The sequence below is a fragment of the Caretta caretta genome, chromosome 3, assembly GCF_965140235.1.
Source record: "Caretta caretta isolate rCarCar2 chromosome 3, rCarCar1.hap1, whole genome shotgun sequence".
NCBI classification, from domain to species: Eukaryota; Metazoa; Chordata; order Testudines; family Cheloniidae; genus Caretta; species Caretta caretta.
This window is the reverse complement of record NC_134208.1, coordinates 31,384,275-31,408,327: the sequence shown is the minus strand read 5'-3', so window position 1 is coordinate 31,408,327 and position 24,053 is coordinate 31,384,275. Positions and strand designations below refer to the sequence as shown.

Here is a 24,053-nt window from a genome sequence, read left to right as displayed (position 1 = left end):
CGTGACTGGGTAAACATGCGTTCAATTACACTGTGAGGGATCAAACTGAGGTATGCTAATAAGGATGCTAGGATTATAAAACCTAAACAGCAAAGATTCTCTGGCTTCCGTCTCCCCCTTCTCCCTTGCACTGTGCTGTTTTGAACTCAAAGCTTCTGCTCATTAGCCTTGTTCTGCACTGGATTCTACTGAGCCCAGCTGAGAGCAGATGATTGAAGAGAGGGGAGTTCTGATAATTTTTGATCATAGCCTCAGGAAATGTTGAACCCTGGAAGACTTTCTTGTCAAGCAAGTTGCTTATGGCATGCAAAGAGCAAATGCCTTGTACTAGGGTTGATGTGGCCAATAGGAGAGAGGAAGGATACAAAGAGAAAGTGCCAATTGAACCAAGCTATTGTTTTCTTTCAGATTCATGTGACAACACTGCAGGGGCAGAAATAGATAGTTGGAATCATTACAGAGGAAAAATCAGATCTGTTAGAAAGGAGGAATGGACAACTGAGGTGAGAGCAACCGTTGCAGAAGACCATGTAGGTGATACACTGCATTCAAGTATTACAGCAAATTAAAGGCCACCTAAAAACTTCACCATGACCACTATTTCACCCTACGACCACTCAGACTATCACAGCAACTCCACTGCATGGCTCCACTAATTAGGTGGGTGGCCCGTCATTTTATTGTGTGCGGCCGCCCAGGAGTGCACCTTAGAGGGAACTATCCATGGACCACCTGAGTGGAGCTCGTGGACCACTGGTGGTCCACGGACCACAGTTTGAGAACCTCTGCTCTAGAGGACAATTGAACATATACACAAAGAATGAATATGACTTTCACTATTAAGCCCCGGGAAAATAGATGCCTGAAGCATACTCACAATGTGCATGTGAAGCTTATCATAGCATCTAAGTTACCTTCAGCCAGAATTTTGATTTTCATGCCTGTGATATTGGTTCAAATAATGTTGCAAAAGCCAAGGATGCTGCATGCAGGGCATGACTGGACTAGTTTCCTGAACAGGATGTATTGTAACTTTTCAGCTTTGGGTCATCCATGCTCTGCAACTAGCTTTACACCCAGAATGTAGACTTTGTAGTGAGAGAGATTTCGCAGACCCTAATATAAATATAACTGCTTTTATATTTTTGTCAATAAATTCAGTTTAGGTCTCATCTAACCTTCCCCTGCAGATGCAAACAGGACTCTGCCAGGGCAGAAGAATACCATGACACTGACTAGAAATAGAAGTGAAAGTGAACTGCACTGACGAGAATTGGCTTTTATTATTCTTTCAGTTGCGTTATTCTAAGATGTTAGTACAGACATAAACAACATTAGTATTGACAGTGTGCGTCAACACAGATAGCTACATCAGGAATATGCCAATGACACAAAGCTTTATGGATCGTTTTCACCCAGGATAGACAGCTCTGACTAATGGATATGCCTGTGCATAAAGGAGCCTGGACCTGGAAGAATATTAGCTACCTCAGTCTGGACTCGAAAGACAAGTGTTATTCTAAATTGGAAGAGCAAACCACAGCAGTGATGATCTCCTATGAAGCAAGTACATTGTGTGTCTGCTGATTGCCTTTTATTCTTTGATTTTTTCATGTAAATCTGTGTGACACTAAAAATAGTTTCCTTTTTTTTTAAACCAAAATGTAATTAAAACATTATTTTGCAATTTTTTTTGGTGCTTTTTATTTTCTAGGGCTGTCATGGGGCAGGAATGGCCACAGCTGGCAGAAACTGAACACCCTCTGTGGGAACTCTTGGGCCTGTGGGCAACTGCTAAGTGAGTGGTTGGACAGTGGTGAGAATGAGTCATAGATATTTAGGTCAGAGGGGACCATTGTGCAGGACTGCTGCAGGAGAGTGAGTTTGTGTGTGTGTGTTTTGGGGGTGGTGGTGAGAAAACCTGGATTTGTGCTGGAAATGGCCCACCTTGATTATCATACACATTGTAAGGAGAGTGATCACTTTAGATAAGCTATTACCAGCAGGACAGTGGGGTGGGAGGGGGTATTGTTTCATGGTCTCTGTGTATATAATGTCTTCTGCAGTTTCCACAGTATGCATCCGATGAAGTGAGCTGTAGCTCACGAAAGCTCATGCTCAAATAAATTGGTTAGTCTCTCAGGTGCCACAAGTCCTCCTTTTCTTTTTGCGAATACAGACTAACACGGCTGCTACTCTGAACCCTGGGTTTAGCAGGCCAATGCTCAAACCACTGAGCTACCCCTCTCCAAGGTTAAGTCACATCTGAACCAGCTCTTGGATGAGCTGGAGAGCAGCAGCTGCTGGCCGGGCACCTACTCTGAAGGCAGCACCGCTGCCAGCAGCAGCACAGAAGTAAGGGCAGCACTACAACAGCCAGATTTCCCAGTCCGTGAATTTAATAGGGCCCTATCCATGGGACAAAAAGGAGGGAGAGAGCTGGGACTCATCTTATGGGGAACTTGAAGTTGAAATGGTTTGGGGGCTGTTGAAAGGAGATGAAGCCATCAAAAAGGAGATGCTGGGGGTGGGGGGAGCAGAATACTGGGAGCGTTGTATAAGGAATGCTAGAGTTGGAGGAAGCATGGAGCTAGTAAGTCAAGAGACGGCTAGTGACATTTTTCAGGCAAAAATGGCCCAATAGCACATGAGGCCAGCAAACCATTATGGTGACAGAAGGAGGAAGTGGGAGTGGGGATGAGGCCCATACATCCACACCAACTGGGAAAGACTGCTGTCAACCCAGTGGAGGAGAAGCTGGTACCCCAAGGCACAATCAGGCTGTGAGCTACACTTCCAACAGGATGCCTAGAGTCCTTACATTAAGCTTAACTGGTCAGTTTGCAAATACCATGTAGCTTCTGATTTATTCACTGCCTCCAAAAGAAGGGAGGGAGGAGAGAACAATGAGCTCTGCCTTTTAACTGCCTGAATCAACTACGAGACATTCCAGCTCCACCAGTCTCACTGGCCACCAGAGGATGCAGGGTAACGGGCGCCTTTGGATTTGACCCAAAGGGCTCTGTTTGATTCTTACCAATTCTTATTGTGCACTCACTAAATAACAGTCAACCAAAACAAATTATGTTATGGAGAGAAAAATCATCAGGTTTTAAAGTGTCTTCAGGCCATAATTCACTTATCACTCTGTTAACAGTCTGTATTTTAAATCACATGACTATTTAACTTTTATTTAAGAACTTTAGTTTGCTACCATAAAGGGCCTGATCCCACACCAGTAAAATTCGCATTGTCTTCAGTATGGGATCAGTCCTGAACTACCCATTGTCCAAATTCCCAATTTATCTGAGCAGCTCCACGGACTGCAGCAGAGTGAAACTACATTCACAGTGAGTAACAGGGATAAAAACTTGACACTATGCCATCAGAAAAGGCTCTGCACTAACAATTTTAGCTGGCCGTTAAGGAAGCTAAATAGGTGGAAGCCATGTTTAAACAAACCAAAACAACACAACAAAAAAACAAAACAAAAGAAACCCACTCCACCCCCCGCAGTGTTTGTAAGGGTCTGTTTGCTGACAAAAGATTATTTCAGTAGCTGTTCATTAACTACTGAGAGTCTCACACTTCGTCTTCAGGTAATCAGGTTATAGAATTGCTAATGAGAAAGGATTTGATTTAATGTATTAATGGGCCACACTTCTAAACACAGTATCAGCCTCAAATCTAATTAATATAGAATGTTTTCTTCTGGCTTAGATTTCTCAGCTGAGGTTTATTAAAACAAATCATTGCTAATTTAAACAACATGACTGCACTCCTGCCGAAACAGTCACTACAGAGGCCTTGTAATTTATTTTGTATGGAGTTCTGTCTTAGGTAAGAAACATTGCAGTGAAAGTCAGACAGATCTCCATCTCTCAACAATTACTAATGAAAAGGGGGAGCCAAATCCTGGAGCTCCTACACATGCAAAATTCTCATTAAAATCAATGAAAGTTTTGCCTGCATAAGGCCTGAAGGTGTGGAACGATTCCCATGTGGTGTGAGGCACTCTCAACCTCAACAGAAGTTGATAGGAATTGAGGATGCTCAGCACCTTTAGGGTCCAGTTCTAAGTGAGATTTGCAGGATTTGGCCTGTGATGGGTGGGGTCACAGAAACCCCCTTGGGACTGCCACCTGATGTGCGGAGACTACCTCTGGGCCCATTTTCCATGCCAGCTTGGGACTTCAGAACCCTGTCTTGTTGAGCCAGACACACTAGCCTGCTGCAAATGTTATACCAATAAAATAAAAACCAGCAGGATCTTATTAAAGGGGAAAAGGCAAAATGCCACATTTATTGTGAATACAGAAATAATCAATTAGTTATAGCTATAACATTCCATTCAATTTCATATTTATTCACACATTCATTCACACACACACACAGGTTCTGCAAGGTTGTTATCATAGTTACCAGCCTTAGAGTTGCTCATGCCAAGCCACTGGCCAGGTGGCCTGGACATGAGGAGGGAGCAGGGCCTTGTCAGATGCACATCTGATGCTCCTGGAAGTTGGTTTGCAGAATCAGACCCCAAAGTTCTCACTTTCCAGAGTCCATTTTTATAGGAATTTCTTCCTATGCCAGTCTATGGGAATTGCTTCATCATGCTGTTGCTGAATCAATCAGCAGATAGCACATTCCTGACAGCTCCGTGCTGCCAGATGTTATCTTGTTCTTTGGTTCTCCCATTCTTGAGGCTGTTGGATGGATTCCAGTCTGCCCTCCGGGGGTCCTCTGGTTATTTCCACTTAACACCTTCTTCAGCCGATGGACACTGGATTCTTAGGCTGGCACCTCCTGATAATTCAGTTATTATCCACTCCAAGCATCCATCCACATACATCCTCTATCTCTATTTTAATCACAATTGTTAAGAAAGCGAGATGAATACAACAAAAGGGCGGGGAGTCTCTGGATGCTGTTTCTGTTGTTACAGAGCATTGCTTTGAGTCTCACTCTGTGAGTAGTTGTTGTTACAAAGAATTGCTTTGAGAACAGACTCTGTCTTAGAATGTACTAACACAATTAGCAGCTTGCAAGTTTCACACATAGAGGGAGAGAAACAGTACCAAAAACCAAGAGACCTCTTAATTAGTAATACCGTGGAATTTAAACTATGGGGAATCAAACTCATTTGTGATTTTAATACAGAACTTCTTTAATATGATCCAACATAATCACAAACCCAGGTCTGAACCATGTCCCCCAAAGCTGCAGGCTTTAACTGAAAACCACTTAGCAGGTACTCCTGTCTCCAGCACCCAGATACCCAGTTCCCAATGGGGTCCAAACCCCAAATAAATCCGTTTTACTCTGTATAAAGCTTATACAGGATAAACTCATAATTGTTTGCCCCCTATAACGCTGATAGAGAGATATGCACAGCTGTTTGCTCCCCCAGGTGTTAATTACTTACTCTGGTTCAATTAATAAGCAAAAGTGATTTTATTAAGTATAAAAAGTAGGATTTAAGTGATTCCAAGTAATAACAGACAGAACGAAGTAAGTTACCAAGCAAAATTAAACAAAACTTGCAAGTCTAAGCCTAATACAGTAGGAAACTGAATACAGATGAAATCTCATCCCCAGAAATGTTCCAATAAGCTTCTTTCATAGACTGGACTCCTTCCTAGTCTGGGTCCAGCAATCACTCACACTCCCGTAGTTACTGTCCTTTGTTCCAGTTTCTTTCAGGCATCTCTTGGGGGTGGAGAGGCTATCTCTTAAGCCAGCTGAAAACAAAATGGAGGGGCTTCCAGGGCCTTTTATATTCTCTCTCTTGTGGGCGGAAACCCTTTTGTTCTTCTGTGCAAAGTCACAGCAACAAGATGGAGTTTGTAGCCACCTGGGCAAGTCACATGTCTATGAATGAATCAGCTTTTTCAGGCTAACGCCATTGTTTACATGTTAGTTTGAATGTACCCAGGAAGGCTCAGATGTGGATTGGTGTCTCCCAAAGTCCATTGTCAGTTAAGTGTTTCCTGACTGGGCACTTACTGAGAATAGTCCTTTCTCAAGAAGCTGACCAAATACTTCACTGAAGCTACTTAGAATCAAACACATTGAGATACAAGTACATAGCCAATATTCATAACTTCAAATACAAAAATGAAACACACATACAGACAGCATACTCATAACCAGAAAACTACAACCTTTCCATAGACACCCCACTTGACCTCTTCTGTACAAGACCTGGTGCAGCCATAGGACCCTGGTTGCAACAATGATCTATACGGTCACAGTTCATGTCAATAACATCACATGGCCTATGGTGAATAACATATACATCAACTTCAGTACATGAATGACATTTGTGTAGTAAACGCCAGGAGCTGGGAGTCCTGGTGCCACAGGTGAAGAATACAGATCACACTATTATCACTCCGAGAGCTAGAACAATGCTGGAAATGACCCTGAAGGATGCCATCCGCTGCCAATACATGGAAAACCTGAGACGGAAGCCGGACCAGGGCAAGGTGTTCGAGGTGACATGCAAGTGGGACGCCAGCAACCACTTCCTCCCCGGGGCCAGCTTCACCTGATTTGCCAACTGGAGGTTCATCCACAGGGCCCGGCTCAACTGCATCCCACTGAATGGAGCCACAGGAATTGGGACAAGTGATGCAGGAAGTGCAGCTTTGCCAATGAGACGCTACCCCACGTCCTGTATAGCTGCAAGCCCCATTCAAGAGCTTGGCAGCTTTGACACAAAGCCATCGCCTGGCCAGAGCCATCCCGCCACCTGTAGAGAAGGTTGCCATAAATGCCACCATCCCCAGAACCGACAGCCAACTGCAACCGGACATCATCATCACCAACGAGGACTGGAAGAAGATCATCATGGTGGACATCACAGTGCCATTCGAGAACAGGACCCCAGCCTTCCATGATGCCCGAGCTCGAAAGGTGGAGAAATATGCCCCTCTGGCCGAAACCTTGAGAGCTAAGTGTTACCAGGTCCAGACACACGCACTGATCGTTGGAGCCTTAGGTGCATGGGACCCCAGTAACGAACAAGTGCTGAGAGAATGCAGAATCGGTCAATGCTACACTCGGCTGATGCGGCAACTCATGGTGTCTGACACCCTCAGGTGGTCGAGGGACATCTACATAGAACACATCACCGGACATCGGCAATACCAGGAGGGATGAGCTGGAGTTCTGATGAGAAGAACAGTCAGGAAAGTAACTGAAATACTTTCCTCATGGATTGTATTTTTTAAATGAACAACTTACTTAATTCTCAATTACTGAGGGACAATCTCCACTCATTGATGTATTTTGCTTTCCACAACCAAATCTCTGTACAACTTTTCATGAGTGATGTATCCGAGTATTCGGATTCTAATATCTAAACTGTATTGTTAAATATATTCACCTAAATTTGAGTTATGGCTGATTATGTACTCTATGTATCATATGACTTTTAAAAACAAACTTTATATTTGTGGATAATCTTAGTACTATACACAGATGTACAGACACTCATTTCCCAACCGATGTATTATATCATTTTTTCAACATTAGCTTTAATAAAATGTTTAATTATGTTGAGGCACTTATCGGTTTATGCTAGCTGGGGGTATGTATGCAAATCTCCTTTCCTGAATCAAGCAAAAAAGAAACTGAAACAAATGCCAGTCATCAGCTAGTGATAAATCATCTGAGGATCAGACTGAAAAACAGCAGCCACACCTAATTTAACTATTTGACTTGTTAACTGTAAATATACATATGCAACCAATGACCCCATACATTCCGCAGTGAATTTGCAGTAAAACAGAGAAAAAACCAAATCTGTCAGATTTGCTCTCATCTGTGTCTCCCACCCAGCAAGATCTGCTTTCTCAAACTGCTTGCCCTCTGAATGACAGCCATTGTCCAATACCTCAACATAGGTAGATTCAGAACAAAACTGACACCTGTTATTAACTAAAACACAATAGATGGATTGTAAGTAAAGGTTCATTTGCCAGGTCATAAGTTAAGAACATGCCTTTTTTCCCTAGTAAAGATAAGGCATCTTGCAGCAGGAAGAGAGACTTTGAAGCTCACAAAGTCCAGGATTACTGAGTCACCTTTGTCTTAGGGTAGGTCTACACTAGGGGCTTGTCTACACTGACATTTTATAGCACTCTAACTTGCTGGCTCAGGAGTGTGAAAAATCACCCCCCCTGAGTGCAGCAACTTTGAGAGCTTTAAAGTGCTAGTGTGGGCAGGCTCCGAGCACTGGGAGCTGTGCGCCCAGCGCTCGGAGCTATTCCCCTCGTGGAGGTGGATTACCAGGAGCGCTGGGAGAGCTCTCTCCCAGCACTCGCACGTGACCACACTCACACTTCAAAGCACTGCCACAGGAGCACTCCCATGGCAGCACTTTGAAGTTTCCAGTGTAGATGTAGCCTAAAAACTTGCATCAGCGCAGCAGCAGCTGTTGGTGCTTCTGGTAAAAATGCTCTATGCCGACAGGAGAGTGCTCTCCCGTCGGCTTAATAACTCCGTCTCTGTGAGAGGCGATATCTATGTTGGTGGGAGAAGCTCTCCCGGGGACATAGCACTGTCTATAGGGGGGGTTAAGGTCGGTATAACTACGTCATGCAGGGGCGTGGATTTTTCACACCCCCAGGGCGACGTAGTTATATAGAAGTGTGTAGTGTAGACCTGGCCTTAGAGACCTACAGAAGTAATGGAGAATTTCAGCCATTTCTTTCTTAAGTAAGGGCTTGTCTACATGGGAAAATGTGCTGAAATAGTTAAACTGCTCTAGTTATATTGGTATAACTCCCTGGGTAGATACTCTTATTCTACAAGAAGTTTTTTTTTTTTCTCATAAGCTAAACTGAAAAAAGAAACTCTTCTTGCAGAAAGTGTGTCCACATGGGGAGTTCTAACAGTGTAACTAGAGCAGTTTAACTATACTGATAAAACTCCCTATGTAGAGCATTTTCTAAGACCTTTTTTCTTGCAGAGGTAGTGAGACAATGTAAGGCCTGATCACGCGCCATTGACTTTAAAGTATAGCAAACTGATTGCTGAACTACTATCACTACACTTAAACCATTTATTACCCTCACAGCTGCCAGGGCTGGCTTCCAGGACTCATTAAAACCCCTGGGCTTGAGCCCCTGGATGTTTGGGAGGAGTGCAGACCACTTTGGTTGCAGCAGAGACTGATGATTCCTGAGCTATTGTCAGTGGTGCTAGGTCTACTGCAGGCTCCTTCCTAGAAGATGGTGGGGTGGATTGGAGCTTCTGTGCATTACGGAGCGGGCAGTAGATAGTATTATGGGGAGGGGCTGTATATGTTATGCTAGTTCCTAGTGTGATAATGTTACTTGTTTGGAGATTTCTGGAATCACTGGGGTTGGGGACAGGGAAGAGCTAAAAACACAGAAATATCTGACGTCAGTTAAAACTCAAATCATGCAGTTGGAGAGGGGTGGAAAGGGAGGACTCTTCTGTTTCTCCCCAAATCTAGTGGGACATGTTTAAGTACCAAGATGCCCTGCTTACTGTCTAGTGACACCATTAATCTTTGTTAGAGTTGTGACAAGCAAGTCATCAGCCCCAACTTTCTCAGTCAGCAGACCACTATGTAAGGGAGAGACCCCCTCTCCATTGATCCACCCAGGGCCGTCCCTAGCTATTCTGGGGCCCAACACAGCGTGTCCCCCCCCGCGGAGGGGGGTGTGGGGCCCCAGGCCTCCATGGGGGTGGGGCGGGGCTGGCTTAGGGGACCGGGGGGAACCACCTCCCAGCACTCACCGGTGGCACGGCTGGGGCTGGGCCCCTGCACTTCCAGCCGCTGGTGAGTGCAGGTCCAGCCTTTCTACACTCCTCAGGGGAGTGGGGGCAGGGCTGGGGTGAAGCAGGGGCGGGAAGGGGCGGGGTGGGGGCGAAGCAGGGCAGGGGCTTTGGGGAAGGGGTGGAGTGGGGGCGAGGCTGGGATGGAGCAGGGGTGGGAAGAGGCGGAGGCCATGGGGAAGAAGTGGACCAGGGATAGGAAGGAGTGGGGTGGGAGCGGAGCAGGGCAGGAGCTTTGGGGAAGGGGTGGAGTGGGGGTGGAGCAGGGGTGCGAAGAGGCGGGGCTGGGGCGGAGGCCATGGGGAAGAGGAGGAGCAGGGGCTGGAGCAGCACGCAGCTGCGCAGGGCGTATGGGTAAGGACGGCCCTGGATCCACCTGTATGGGCAGTCCCCTTTGCTTGTTTCTTAAAACATTTGTCTCATTTACCAAAGTGTTCTTTGGCCCACAGACCTTAGTCTGAGAATCATTCTCTTTAAAGCAGTGTTACGTCCCATATTAGCAAAGAAATTGTGTTCAGAGGTCAGTGGTCGTGGGCTCAATCCTGCGAGGTACTGAGCGCTCTAAGCTCCCATCAACTTCATTGGGTGTTTAAGATCCTGAACACCTCACAGTAGTCACACAGCACACCACAGGATTGGGCCCTTAGACCTGTGGCCCCCGTTCAGGCAAGCACTTAAGCCCGTGCTTAGGTGCCAGTGACATTAATAGCATTTCAGAACACTCTGTGTCTCCCAGAACTGGGTCCACAGACACTTTAAACACAATCTCATTACATTTAAAGTTTAATTAAAGTTGACCCTGTGCTTAAGAGCTTTGCTGAATTATATAAGCCAGATTCATCGCTACTGTAACTCCATTGACACTGACAGGAGGATGTTTGAGTGCTATAGATTTTATGACTTTCTGTAAAACAATAATCATCATAATACTGCATATACTGTTTTGCGTACTGTAATATAGCGGCCCGAGATTCTTTACCTTAGTGACAAAAACACACCTAAATGATTTTATTGTAATAGAGAAAAACATAAGTTTTTGTAATAACTCTAAATCCCAAAGTATATACATATATTCTAACTCTTCTTGGAATCAAGCTGCATTTACATTAATTCGGAACTCTTGCAGGACTGACATCTGGAAACCACGACAAGCCACATCCTGTCTATACTTATTTATTTAAATTTTCTGCAAGTCATAGTGAGCTAAGTACATTCTAGTTGGGGGAGGGGTAAGGAGAAGAAAGTGATGCTGCCGTTTAAATAATAAGAGCAACCTGCATTTAATGCAAAACAATGCTGCATACACTTCTGTTCATTTTTTTATACAGCTGAGTGTGATCATGTATTGTGTCATGAAAAGAGGGGAAAAAGGTCAGCAGCAGCTAGAGGTTTAGAAGCTTTGGGCTAGGCTGTTTTACACAGTTGTGTAACTGACTGAAAAACTTGCTTTAATTTCCTCTAGAGGGAGAAAAACAACCTGTCTGAAAAAATACACTTCCCAATGCCAAGCAACATAGCAGCTGCAGCAGGTGTCTTGTTATCTAGTCTATTCCCATGAGGAAGCAAGTGAGAGTTACTGCTCTGAGAGCTCATCCTGTTCAAACTTGTCCAACAAGGTATATGTAATCACCTCCTCCCTTGTTATTACTGCATGAGTTGACACTGTACTAAATATCACATAACACTCAGGGGCTATCAGCTCATTTAATAATAAAACAGGTTTCAGAGGAACAGCCGTGTTAGTCTGTATTCGCAAAAAGAAAAGGAGTACTTGTGGCACCTTAGAGACTAACCAATTTATTTGAGCATGAGCTTTCGTGAGCTACAGCTCACTTCATCAGATGAAGTGAGCTGTAGCTCACGAAAGCTCATGCTCAAATAAATTGGTTAGTCTCTAAGGTGCCACAAGTACTCCTTTTCTTTTTAATAATAAAACAGTATCATTAATCTTAATTATTGACTGTCAATTTCAAACTCCTTTTCTTCAACCTTCCTGCAAGGCTCTGCAATTGGGTCTTCCTCCCCTCCTACAATTTATCTTCTACCTACTCCTCTACTGACTGTTTCTTTTGTTTTCTCCTCCCACTTGTGGCTCTCCTTTTTTCTTCCTCAAACTACCCCACTTAACTTTAGAAGAGTCTTCCACTCTCTCTGACCTGAAAATACCTTCTTCAATCACCTCCTTCAAATCTTTATTTCTTTCAGTTAGTTTTCTACTTTTCTCGTGCCTCACCATTTGACAAAAGAAGAAATGTATGAAATCAAGTGGCATATATAATTTGTTTTCCAGGAAAGTCAATGCTCCCTCAAAAGTAGCAAGTGTGTATGTGTGTGTGTGTGAAAATAAATGGTGATACTCTACCAAGCTCCATCCTAAACACAAATTTTGGCCATGTGATACCAAAATCTGAGATGAAACTCACAGTAGATGTACACATTTTTCTCATATGCCCCTGATCCTGCAAAGATTTATGCACATATATAACACATATTAATTCTTCCCATGGATGAAGTTATGCACGTTTAAATCTTTGCAGGATCTGGGCTTTTGACCTTGTCTACACCAGAAGAGAAGGTGTAGATGAGAGAAGATGTGATAGAGCGATACAAAATAATAAATTGCACAGAGACGGTCAATAGGCCTCTCCTACTTTACCTTTTGAATTATATCTGAACACGAGGACATTCAATGGGAAGGTAAGATACATAGCATGTATAAAAGGAAATACTTTACACAGTGCATAACTAATTGGTGGAACTCACTGCCACAAGATATATTTGAGGCATTCAATTTAGGAGGATTCAAGAAATATATTTATATAGAAAATGTGAACATCCAACATTATATTAGATGGGCTACATTTTTACAGAAGACCATTATGTTTCAGGATGTAAAACATCAGTAACTCAGGGGGAGTAAAAGAAGAGAGAGTAAAATGCCCTCCTGAGGCATTTGAGCCAATGGGAGCACAGCAGAAAGGTTTAATCTTCACTGGTTCCTAAATTGCTGACACTTGGGATTTTGGGACCCTCCACCAAGGGAGTAGAATTGCTTCTTCTGTGGTTCTTGGGCTCTTCTACTGCCTGGTGGTGGTAGGGGGGGCGGTCTGTGACCAGGCCCTGATTTTCAACTTGTGGGTCACGGACCTCTGGGTGCCCCCAGACTATGCCTAAGATTTCTAAAGGGGGCTGTACCGCTATTCCAATTTTTTTAGGGGTCTGCAAATGAAAAAAGGTTAAAAACCACTGCTCTATGGGGATCAGCAGCTCTGGGGAGACAGCACTCTAAGGCAGCCAGCCCCTCTGCCACCCCTTATCCATTTTTCCTTTTTCCGGAGTCTGCAAACACCCCATGCGGTCACCCGCCCGCGCTGTAAGTGAGAGTGGGGTAAGAACAGACTGTCCCGCTCCCGGTGGGCGCGGGGCAACGCAACAAAGGGTACGAAGAAAAGGGAACCCAGGCGCGCGGGGACGGGGGGGGGGGGGATCTTGGGGGGGAATCCAGGGGCGTGTCCAGCTGAGGCTCTGGCCAATGGAAGCGTCCAGGCGGAGGGCAGGGAATTTAGGCTGATGCCAATTTGTGTAAAACTGAGGGGCGGGGTGGCGAGGCGCTGGCCAATAGAAGGGCGGAGCGGTGGGAATTTTTGGCGGCTCCCGCGTGTGGGACTACGGGGAGCGCGGCGCGGCCAGGTCCCTGGCCAATGGGAGCGCAGCGGGGACGGCCCCGTTCGGGATTGGCGCAGTGCCTGGCGCTGTGATTGGGCAGCCTGGCGTTCTGGCGCCAAATTCGAAGGGAATATAAAGTGTCCCCGGGAGCGCCGCAGCCCCACCGTCGCCTTTGCCTGTGAGAGCCGGAGTCGCCGCCTGTCTCTGCCCGCCATCGCCGCCATGATCCCCGCCCGGGCCCCGTTCTCCGTCCGCAACGAGCAGCCCCGCCTGTCGCCCATGAAGAACCTGGTCCTGACCGACAAGGAGAACACGGTGAGTGTCCCCGTCACCCCGCCCCAGCTCCGGGCGCGGCGCCCGGCCCCTGCCGGATCCTCTCACCAGCCGCTGTCTGTGTCTCTACAGCCCCCCGCGCTCAGCGCCACGCGGGTCCTGGCCACCAGGGCCGCTCGGAAGATCTTCCAGGAGGCGGACGCGAAGCCGGTGAGTCCGGGGCTGGGGATGGCGGGAAGGAGAGTGGGCGGCCAGCCGGGCTGGGGATGGCGGGAAGGAGAGTGGGCGGCCAGCCGGGCTGGGGATGGCGGGAAGGAGAGTGGGCGGCCAGCCGGGCTGCAGGGGGAGCCTCCCGCAGCTTTTTGTTTTGGCGCCAAATGCTCCTGTCCGCCAGCGCGCGGGCGGCTTCACCCACCCTTTCTTCCTCCACCTCCCCCGTCCTCTTTGGGCTCTGCCTCCCCCCCCCCGCCCTCTTTCCCTACCCGCCCTCAGTCGGGGGAACCCCAAGTCGCCCCACTTTGGGCTCTCCCTCCCCCCCGCCGCCCTTAGGTCAGAAGTATCCCATGCCCGCCTCAGACTAGGGACTGAATGGCTTGGCAGCAGTTTTCCAGAAAAGGACCTAGGGGTAACAGTGGAGGAGAAGCTGGATATGAGTCAACAGTGTGCCCTTGTTGCCAAGAAGGCCAATGGCATTTTGGGATGTATAAGTAGGGGCATTGCCAGCAGATCGAGGGATGTGATAGTTCCCGTCTATTCCGCATTGGTGAGGCCTCATCTGGAGTACTGTGTCCAGTTTTGGGCCCCAGACTACAAGAAGGATGTGGAAAAATTGGAAAGAGTCCAGTGGAGGGCAACAAAAATGATTAGGGGACTGGAACACATGAGTTATGAGGAGAGGCTGAGGGAGCTGGGATTGTTTAGCCTGCAGAAGAGAAGAATGAGGGGGGATTTGATAGCTGCTCTCAACTACCTGAAAGGGGGTTCCAAAGACGATGGCTCTAGACTGTTCTCAGTGGTAGCAGATGACTGAACAAGGAGTAATGGTCTCAAGTTGCGGTGGGGGAGATTTAGGTTGGATATTAAGAAAAACTTTTTCACTAGGAGGGTGGTGAAACACTAGAATGGGTTACCTAGGGAGGTGGTGGAATCTTTTTCCTTAGACCTTTTTAAGGTGAGGCTTGACAAAGCCCTGGCTGGGATGATTTAATTGGGGATCCCTCCTGCTTCGAGCAGGGGGTTGGACTAGATGACCTTCTGAGGTCCCTTCCAACCCTGATATTCTATGAACTCTCCCTCTTTGGGCTCTCCCTCCTTGGAATTCCCCATCTTTTTTTTTTTCTGCCCCTCCTCAGCTGCTTCCTGCCTCTTCTTCCTCCTCCTCTCCTTCCCACCCTCATCCCATCCTTGGGGTGGGAGGTCTCCAATACTGGGAATGTTGAACTCAAGTTTTCCTGTTGTGCCTCCTTTAGTTGAAACCCAAAGCAGTGACACAAGCTCCTAGCAATCTGGAAGATGAGCCCCTCCTACGGGAAAATCCCCACCGGTTTGTCATGTTCCCCATCCAGTACCATGATATCTGGCAGATGTACAAGAAAGCAGAGGCTTCCTTCTGGACAGCTGAAGAGGTGAGGGGCTCCCATTAGTCAATCCCTGCTCTGGTTGCTTCAGTGGACAAACCCACCTGACATTAGCAGTTCAGTCCAGCTCATAAGGGAGCATGTTTTCCCCGTAGTGTTACTTTATTTGCATTGCAATAAAGTCAAGAAGCCTCAGTCATGAATCAGGACCCTATTGTACTAGGTGCTGTACAAACACAATAAAGATTGTCCATGACCCAAAGAGCTTACAGTCAAAGGGTACGTCTTCCCTTAAAACTGTACCCATGTAGTGCTTTTGTGTAGAACTACCTGTGCTGATTGGAGGGGTTCTCTTGTTGGTGTACATAAACCATCTCCCTAAGGTGTGGATTTAGGTCCATGGAAGAATTCTTCCTTGACTTAGTGCTGTCATGGGGACTTAGGTTGGCCTATGCTGGTCAGGGGTGTGGGTTTTTTGCACTCCTGACCAATATAGTTAAACAAATCTAACTTTCTAGTGTTGACATGACCTAAGTTTGGTAAGAGCCAGCAGTGACTGCTTGTGTATTAAGTGTACTGTTGCCTTCAAAAGATTAATTTATATCAAATGTATGATTAAATAGCTTTGAAAAAAGTGACATAAAACAAGCACAGCTTTCCGTGGTTCTAGGAACCTATTAAACTTCATTTATTGCAGTGGTATTTTAGTTCACAGACCATTGAGAAAATGGGATGTTTAATACACAGTATAACGTTGCTCTAAATATCTATCTAGAAGTACATTCTTTAGTACAATGATAAAATTGTAAATGTCTGCTTTTGTTTTTCAGGTTGACCTTTCCAAAGATATTCAACACTGGGAGTCCCTGAAGCCTGAGGAGAAATATTTCATTTCACATGTCCTAGCCTTCTTTGCAGCAAGTGATGGCATTGTAAATGAGAATTTGGTAAGTACACAAGAGCAATCCTAAAATGGAAATCATTCTGTTAACAAAGTTGTCCAAATAAAACTCCTATTAATGAGAGAGCACCTGTTGAGCTACTTCTGCTGTAAAACCTATTAAATCTATAATCCATTTTTTGGTGAGGGAGAGGGTGGGGAAGTTGCACTCAGTAAATCAGGGATTGCTCTGTAAAACAGGACTCTTGTGTACTTTTTCAGAAACTAAGCTTTCCTTCTTGGGAGGAAAGAGGATGGCTTTGTAAGAATACATGATTTGGGAGTCTGGTAACCTGGCTCTGTGACTGCACTTTTTTTGGGGGGGAGGAGAGGAATGAATCACTTCCACAATCTTGTTTGCTTCATCTAAACTGGTGGCAGTATTTGCTTATCTTATAGGGCAGTTGAGACTGAAATAACATTTATACTGTGATGTAAAATCCTTGTTCATTAGCTGCAGGAGTGCAAAATATTACTATACTTCTATCAATGCTCCACTTTCCTGCCCTGGATAAAGCAGAGATGGGAAAACTGTGCAATGTTACCTTATGGCCAAATACTTAAGGAGTTAAGATGAGATCAAGCCAGAACCTAAGATTCCTGGCACTAAGGAGGAGCCTGTTATTCTAATGCACTACACTAGGCTTAGCTTTTGAACATGAAAACATTTGTCAGACCATAGAGGGTGTAGAGCAAAACTGGAGATACTTGTGGGGGTTTAGCAAATAACTGCAACATGTTAAGTGGGTAATGCTTTCTGCAACAGTCATGTTTGGTTTCTCCTCTAGGTGGAGCGATTCAGCCAAGAAGTACAGGTAACAGAAGCTCGCTGTTTCTATGGCTTCCAGATTGCTATGGAAAACATACATTCAGAAATGTACAGTCTGCTCATAGATACTTACATTAAAGATCCAAAACAAAGGTTAGTATCACATAATGAAATGTTCAAGTTGCTGTAAAGTCCTGGTGGAATCTAGTAGTGATACTTCTGTTTTAAGTCCCTTCTGTATTGTTTTAAGATTGAGAATTTAATTTAGACTGGTGAACATACCGTGGAGAACTCTGCAGGCATAGGGCCCTACCAATTTCATGGCTGTGAGAAAGTGTCAGATCATGAAATCGGCCCTCCCCTGTGAAATCTGATCTCCCCTCCTGCTGGGAGCCTGGGGCTTCTAGCTGCTAGTCCCACCATGCTGGGGTGGGACAGGATTTGTCCATCCCCTGCATGGCTGCTCTTGGTGAGGAGATCAGACCCACCCCCAGAGGCAGTGCAGAAATGAGGTTGGTGCACCTTCACTTCTGCGCTTGCAGCAGCCCAGAAGCTCAACTCCAGGCTTTGTCTTCTCTCCCGACCCTGGGCCAGCTCCTGCCACAACTCCAGGTCCTGGTGCTGAGCTTGGCGCTTCCTCCCACAGCAGCTTCTGCCAGGCTGGAGGCTTTTGCTCCTGGCAGCTTCAGCTGGGGCATTCTTGGTGTCTGTGTGCCCCCCCTATGACTCCAGTGCCCAGCCTAGGGGTTCCTCCTCCCATGTGGGCTTCTGCAGCCCAGGATTGGGGCTTTTGCCCCCTACTGCTTCAGCTGGGGATTGGGGGGTTCTTCCTCTGGGGCTGGGGCACCCATTTGTCCTGGGGGGCCCCAAATTGGCTGGGGGCTCCTCCCTTAATCTGTCCTTGGCATGGACTAGCAGATAGGAGCACCCGACTGGGGTGCTCCCAGCAGCATGGGGAAGATCCTACCCACCTCCATCTCTGGGAACATCCTCTAACTCTACAGGAAGCTAAGAGGGTGCTGCCTTCAGAAGGCAGCACAGAAGTGAGGGTGGCAATCTTGGGACCCCCACTACAACAACTTTGCATACCCACCCCATGATCCCATTTTGGTTCAGACCCAGCACTGAAATTTCAGATATGAACAACTGAAATTGACCAATTTTAAAAGCATGAAATTGACCAGAATGGACCATGAATTTGGTAGGGCCCTATATATTACAGAACAGTAAGGTGCAACAAACTGTACCAGAGGCTGGACTTTGAGATTAAAAGCAAAACAGATTTAACTTCAATAAGTGATAAATGAGGGGATGAAACAAAGTATGTAACAGGTGGCATAGTCAATCTATATAGATACTTAAAACTGGACTACACTCTAATATGAGAGGCACTTGCATTGGCTACTTGATAAGTTAAGTGACCTAGAACAGTTTCTATGGGAACCATTATAGCTTGTATCTTTTTGACTTGTACACTGAAATCTCAGGTTTAAAACTTGGTGCATCTTCCCATGTAATGGTTGTCTATGCCTGCTGTGTGGTTAAACTGAAATTATGTACTACCATTGTCAGCAAGTCATAACTATTTCTCAACCAGTCTTTTCTAATGTAGTAAACCATGCTCATTTCTCACAGCTACAGATACACACAGCTGGATGCTTTAAAACTTTGTCTTTGAGTTATTAAAACACTAGTGCTAAAACTGTCAACTTTAAAAACAAACTAAACCTTACCTTGGGTTGATGTAAACATATCAAAGTGAGCCTGAAAGATTTCAGAATTAAGTATGTGAAAATAAGGTTTATGGATTAGTTCTACAGTTTTTTAGAAAGCTTATCACAAGAAGACTTTGAAACCTGCAGTTTGTGCACCAAAATGTTTGAAAGGCCATGAGTACACTTCAGACTACAACAGGGATTGATGCACTGGAATTCTGGAACAGTGGTGGTGGGCTGATATAAGGGATAAATAGCACATATACAGTATGTCTATGCTGGGATTAGCACCAGTGTGGCTACACAGGTGACAATCCTTAATGTAGACAAGTTCTTAAATACTGGTTTCAAAATGTGCTGGTTAGTTGCAGGTAATTCAGGTTAATCAATGACAAATCTGTTATGACAGCTAGTTGCAAATACCTACTGCACTGGTGTGTTGACTTCTTCCCCTTCTAATGTACTATATGCTTTCCAGAGAATTCCTTTTCAATGCCATTGAAACGCTGCCCTGTGTTAAAAAGAAGGCTGACTGGGCCATGCAGTGGATTGGGGACAAACATGCAACATTTGGTGAGTGCATTTCTGAACTGTGCATTTACTGGATGCTAAATGTTTCCTTTCCTAGCAAGAGTGAAGCTTTCGATAGCCATGCTTCTCCACATTCCAAAGGATAGTGTGGCCAAAGGGCAAGTGATTATTTGCCTTCCTTCTGGAAGAAGGTTGTAGTCTCAGATAAAGCAAATTATTCTCAGAGGCTCCCCTTTGCTGTGATTGCATTTTTAGTTCCAACTGGTCCCTTATGACCAGTGTCTCTAGTTGGCAGTATGTTTTTCTGTAGCTGCTTGGAAGCATGTATAGTTATTCCTCCTAAGGAACTATGCTTCTGTTGAAGGATAAATATTTCATCTGCTTTATGGATTCTTGATTGCCTCACTTGGCAGGTGGGAGGCAATTGAAATTCCCATTATCCCTTGAGTATTAAATCTTTGCTCATATGTTCTCAGACCACTCTGGGTTCTGACTTGCAGGATGTCAAAACAGACTAAAATTGATCAGAATTTTAGTGTAACATGATAACATTTCAGGCCATGGCTACATCAGAAAAGAAGTGTTGAGGAAATCCTGGCTTACTATTTTCTTACAGCCTTGCACATGGGTTATTTAACACTTGTTTTTTGTAGTGAAGAAAAAGCCATTGTTTCAGTTCCAGAGAGAATCTCATGAATGGAAAACTCTCAGTATGCTTTGAATTTTAAGGCTAGGTAAACATTTACTTCAGTGCAAAACTTACACTAACGTTTCCTGACAGGAGAACGTGTAGTAGCTTTTGCAGCAGTGGAAGGAATCTTCTTCTCTGGCTCCTTTGCATCCATCTTTTGGTTGAAGAAGAGAGGGTTAATGCCTGGACTCACTTTTTCTAACGAACTCATCAGCAGAGATGAGGTGAGAGAACCTTGTAACAATCTCTTATTACAGTGCACCACAAGGTACAAATGACCTTATGTTTCAAAACAATTATTTATAATTCTTATGAATTGTCTGGTGCTAAATTAAATGGATAAACATTGTCTGGTGCTAAATAAGACTTGAATTGAGGCAGTGAGTGTATAAACTGTTTCCACTACAGTGGTGATTGGAGGGAAAGTCTAGTAAGAAGGCTGCCTACTTAATTGTGCACTTTGCCTCTCCATTCAAAAGCCAAGGCGGAAACTACAAAGTGACCCATTTTCTCTAGGGGAAAATCATCCTGGGGTTTGAGTACTAAGATGGTGTCTGATTCATGGGCTTTTAAAATCAGAGGCAAATTTGAAGAGGTGGCACTTCTAATCAATGTTCCTGAAATAATATCTACGCATTCACCTTTTCAGGGTTTGCACTGCGACTTTGCCTGCCTAATGTTCAAGCACTTGATTCACAAACCATCTGAGGAAAGAGTAAGAGAAGTCATTACCAATGCTGTCAGGATAGAGCAGGTGAGCAGGTCTTCCTTGTTTTGGGTAGTAAATGCTCACATTTTAGCTTAAAAGACAGAAAACTATCAGGCCATGAAACTGCTCTAGATCAGTGGTTCTCAAACTTTTTTCCCACAGACCACTTGAAAATTGCTGAGGGTGGACCACCTAATCTTTCCAAATGTTTGTACTGTTAGCTAATTATTGTAATGCACTTTGGATAAAAGCACTATATTTAAAAAATTGTTGTTCTACAAATAAAATCACACAACTGTGATTTTAATATCAGTAGTCTTACCTTTCTAATGTGATGGATGTGCCCTCTCTGCACAGCACCACTAATTAGGTGGGTGGTCCTTAGTTCCCTCTAAGGTGTGTGCCTGTGTGGTCGCACATGAGAAAACTATCTTTGGACCACCTGAATAGTGGTCTGTGGACCACAGTTTGAGAACCACTGTTCTAGATAACAAAATGTTTGTATGCTGAGGCCTTCTGTACTAACCTCCCCTCTTCATATCTGCAGGAATTCTTGACAGAGGCGCTACCTGTAAAGCTGATTGGCATGAATTGCACTTTAATGAAACAGTACATTGAATTTGTAGCAGACCGACTTATGTTGGAGCTGGGATTTAGCAAGGTAAGATTTATAAGCAGTGCCTTTCATTGGAAAGGTTGCATTCATTTGATATTTCCTATGAATCTTGAATATGTAAAATGGCTTCCACCATTTATTGTGACAGTCTTCAGCTCCTGACTAAAAGCCAAGATCCTTCGAGCCAGTTGGTTGTTTCCACTGATCTTAATGCTCACTGTCCTGGATGGAGACCTATGTGATACATATTGACAAATAAACCGTGATGGAAAGAGGACAATTGCAAGAACCACTGTGCTTCTGCCTTTCTTTAGGAGAGCAGCAGATGAAAAGGCATCCATGCCTTGGATGCTGTACTTCTGTGAGTGGGAGGGGTTTCACATGCCAGATAATAAACTGAATTACTTTGCATTAAGTAAACTTAAACTGCCTTTCCCACTCCTAGTCCTCACTTCCCAGTTGATTCTTTGTTTTCATTCTACTCCCAGATGTGAAAACCCATTTGTGATTAGAAGTCTTGTTTTTCAGATATTCAAAGCGGAGAATCCATTTGACTTCATGGAGAATATCTCACTGGAAGGCAAGACTAACTTCTTTGAGAAGCGAGTAGGAGAATACCAGAAGATGGGAGTAATGTCAAAACCCACAGATAACTCTTTCACTCTGGATGCAGACTTTTAAATGAACTGAGACCACTTAAGATACGATGGGTGTGCTGTTTTGAATGAAACATTGCTTTCAATATGAATTCACATTGTGACTGGATATTATACTGAAATCCCACTCTTGAACAGTGTGGGGGGTATGGTACTGCTTTGAGGAGGCTAGTATAGCTACAGCAGTAAAATTCTTTAATTAGATATTGCCAATGGTGTTAATTCATAGAATGCTTAGATGGAGTAACTTGTGTTATAAAATCATTTCCTGAAAAATCCTCAATTCTTGAAGTGATCTCAAATGCCATCCCTTGCAACAGGGAGGTTATACACAGATATCACTAGTTTCTGGAATTTCTATCTCAGTGCTGGAAGTGCTTGAGAAATGACAGTCTTAAATTAGATTTGAGAGATTTGGCTCTCAGATACTGTAGGGGAAGCTACATGACCTCACTGCTTCTTAGCAGGTTTTAAGTTTACTTTTTACTATTTGTAATAGTTTGTACATAAACCTGGCACTTTAATATTAAAATAAAGAACTCTGATGTAGTGTTTTTGGCAACATTAATATTGAAGCTTGAGTTTATACTAAATTTTTAGACATCGCATTGCATGATAACCTTTTTTGTTTTTATGCTTATTTACTTGTATGTAACTTAAAATGATAAAGCTTTGAATCAGACCTGCTGGTTATCCTGACAGATCTGTTAAACTTCTGGCAGTGTACAAATACAAACTATATGGAAGTTGAGAAGCTTATTAAAAGTCTAGTGTTCTAGGTACTAGAGGGGAAAAAACTTATGCTGCTGGACTCTGCTTGAAATTGAAGCTTTCTTTCTTTTAGGAAATACTATTTCATAAGTGAGTTACTAAACAGGCAAAAAACCAAATTCTAGAGTTCAGTCACAGGCAACACTTCACTAGATACACTGATCTGAAGGGCAAAGCTGTGAACTGCTTCCTTGCGATATGGCATTAATCCATAAAAACATCTTTGTTCAAGGTAGCCTGCAAAACAAAAGGAGCATGGTCATAAGTGGCCATGCAGGGGCTAGAATGCCAAACCCACTGTTTATGTCTTAGCTTTGGCATCTGGTACCTAATGGATGCAGTGATGCTTTAAATTCATCTCAAAGTAGTTTAATCATCTATTTGTTACCACTTATTCAAATTGGAGCTCACTGAGTAGCCAAAGCTGAAATTGGACACATGCACTTAAATAAACATGGTTTCTAGAGGGAATATGGCTTTTGTCCTTATAGTTATTTACTCAATGGCAGAGTTTGGTCAACTGTCCAGATGAAATGGGACTTGCCTACAACAGTCATTACTTTAAAGAAAACTGTTCCAGCTATTCTCTGGCTTAGAGCATGGTGTAGTGCTCTGATGTAAGTCATTTAAAATGACTCTTACGTGGAGATGAGTGCCCATTAAGGCTGATTCCCCACTCTGGCACTTTGCGTGCAGAAGGTGGGGGCCCTCAAAGACTCTAAAAATTAATACTTGCTGCTCTAGGCTTGTATTTCCAAGGTTACAACTTTTCTCTGACCTTGAATTGGTAGAGGCTGTCACCACCCAAATACAGAACCCCTTTGAGAGCCCAGGAAGGTGCACTTGAGAATTCCTTCCTGTGGGGTACCCTCAAGCCCTTTCAAACCCCCCTGCTCCAGGGAAGAGCTGAGAAAGGGGGGGAAAAAAGGAAATCTGCTGTTGCAACCAGCTAATTAAACATGTGCACAAACCTCTTAAGACACAGAAATCCAATCCTGTTCTTAAAGGTAAATGTTAAATAAAAACAAAACTCACTATCGCTAGATTTTAAGAGTAACTTCAAGGATAAAAATCAAGAATAGTTTTCCTGAGGTCCAGTTTAAAGGTTACAAGCAAAACAAAAGCACCTGGGGTTAGCACAGAGGAGTCAAAACCATAAAGAGAAACCTAATCACATCTTCCTAGACGTTTCCTAATCTACCTACATATCTGGGGTTTCAAATGAGTAGTTTCTCAGTATGATACTGAGGAAGTGGGCAAAGTGAAGTTTACTGGTGGGTTGGTCAGTTAACAGCAACTTTGTTTCCCCTATTGTACACCTAAAGT

General features: G+C 44.4%; 1 protein-coding gene and 1 long non-coding RNA gene across 2 annotated transcripts in view; both read left to right on the top strand.

Moving 5' to 3' along the window:
- LOC142071389 (uncharacterized) overlaps positions 1-1,691 on the top strand; it is a 36,846-nt gene extending 35,155 nt beyond the window's left edge. The window contains exon 3 of the long non-coding RNA XR_012667421.1: positions 409-1,691. This is a non-coding gene — a long non-coding RNA (uncharacterized LOC142071389). The remainder of the gene's footprint in view (positions 1-408) is intronic.
- An 11,934-nt stretch (positions 1,692-13,625) lies between these two features.
- Positions 13,626-22,524, top strand: RRM2 (ribonucleotide reductase regulatory subunit M2). Its single transcript, XM_048845491.2, has 10 exons — positions 13,626-13,794; positions 13,885-13,962; positions 15,222-15,377; positions 16,160-16,276; positions 17,058-17,191; positions 19,232-19,326; positions 20,066-20,199; positions 20,625-20,729; positions 21,232-21,345; positions 21,829-22,524. The coding sequence occupies exons 1-10, from the start codon at positions 13,702-13,704 to the stop codon at positions 21,979-21,981; spliced, it is 1,179 nt and encodes a 392-aa protein (XP_048701448.1). The 5' UTR covers positions 13,626-13,701; the 3' UTR covers positions 21,982-22,524.
- Positions 22,525-24,053: the final 1,529 nt, after the last annotated feature.

Bases quoted from the DNA above. Each gene is read 5' to 3' on its own strand.
- RRM2 (XM_048845491.2), top strand. From the start codon at position 13,702: ATGATCCCCGCCCGGGCCCCGTTCTCCGTCCGCAACGAGCAGCCCCGC. The intron at 15,378-16,159 runs GTGAGGGGCTCC...TTTGTTTTTCAG, and splicing joins CCTTCTGGACAGCTGAAGAG to GTTGACCTTTCCAAAGATAT. The intron at 20,200-20,624 runs GTGAGAGAACCT...TCACCTTTTCAG, and splicing joins AACTCATCAGCAGAGATGAG to GGTTTGCACTGCGACTTTGC.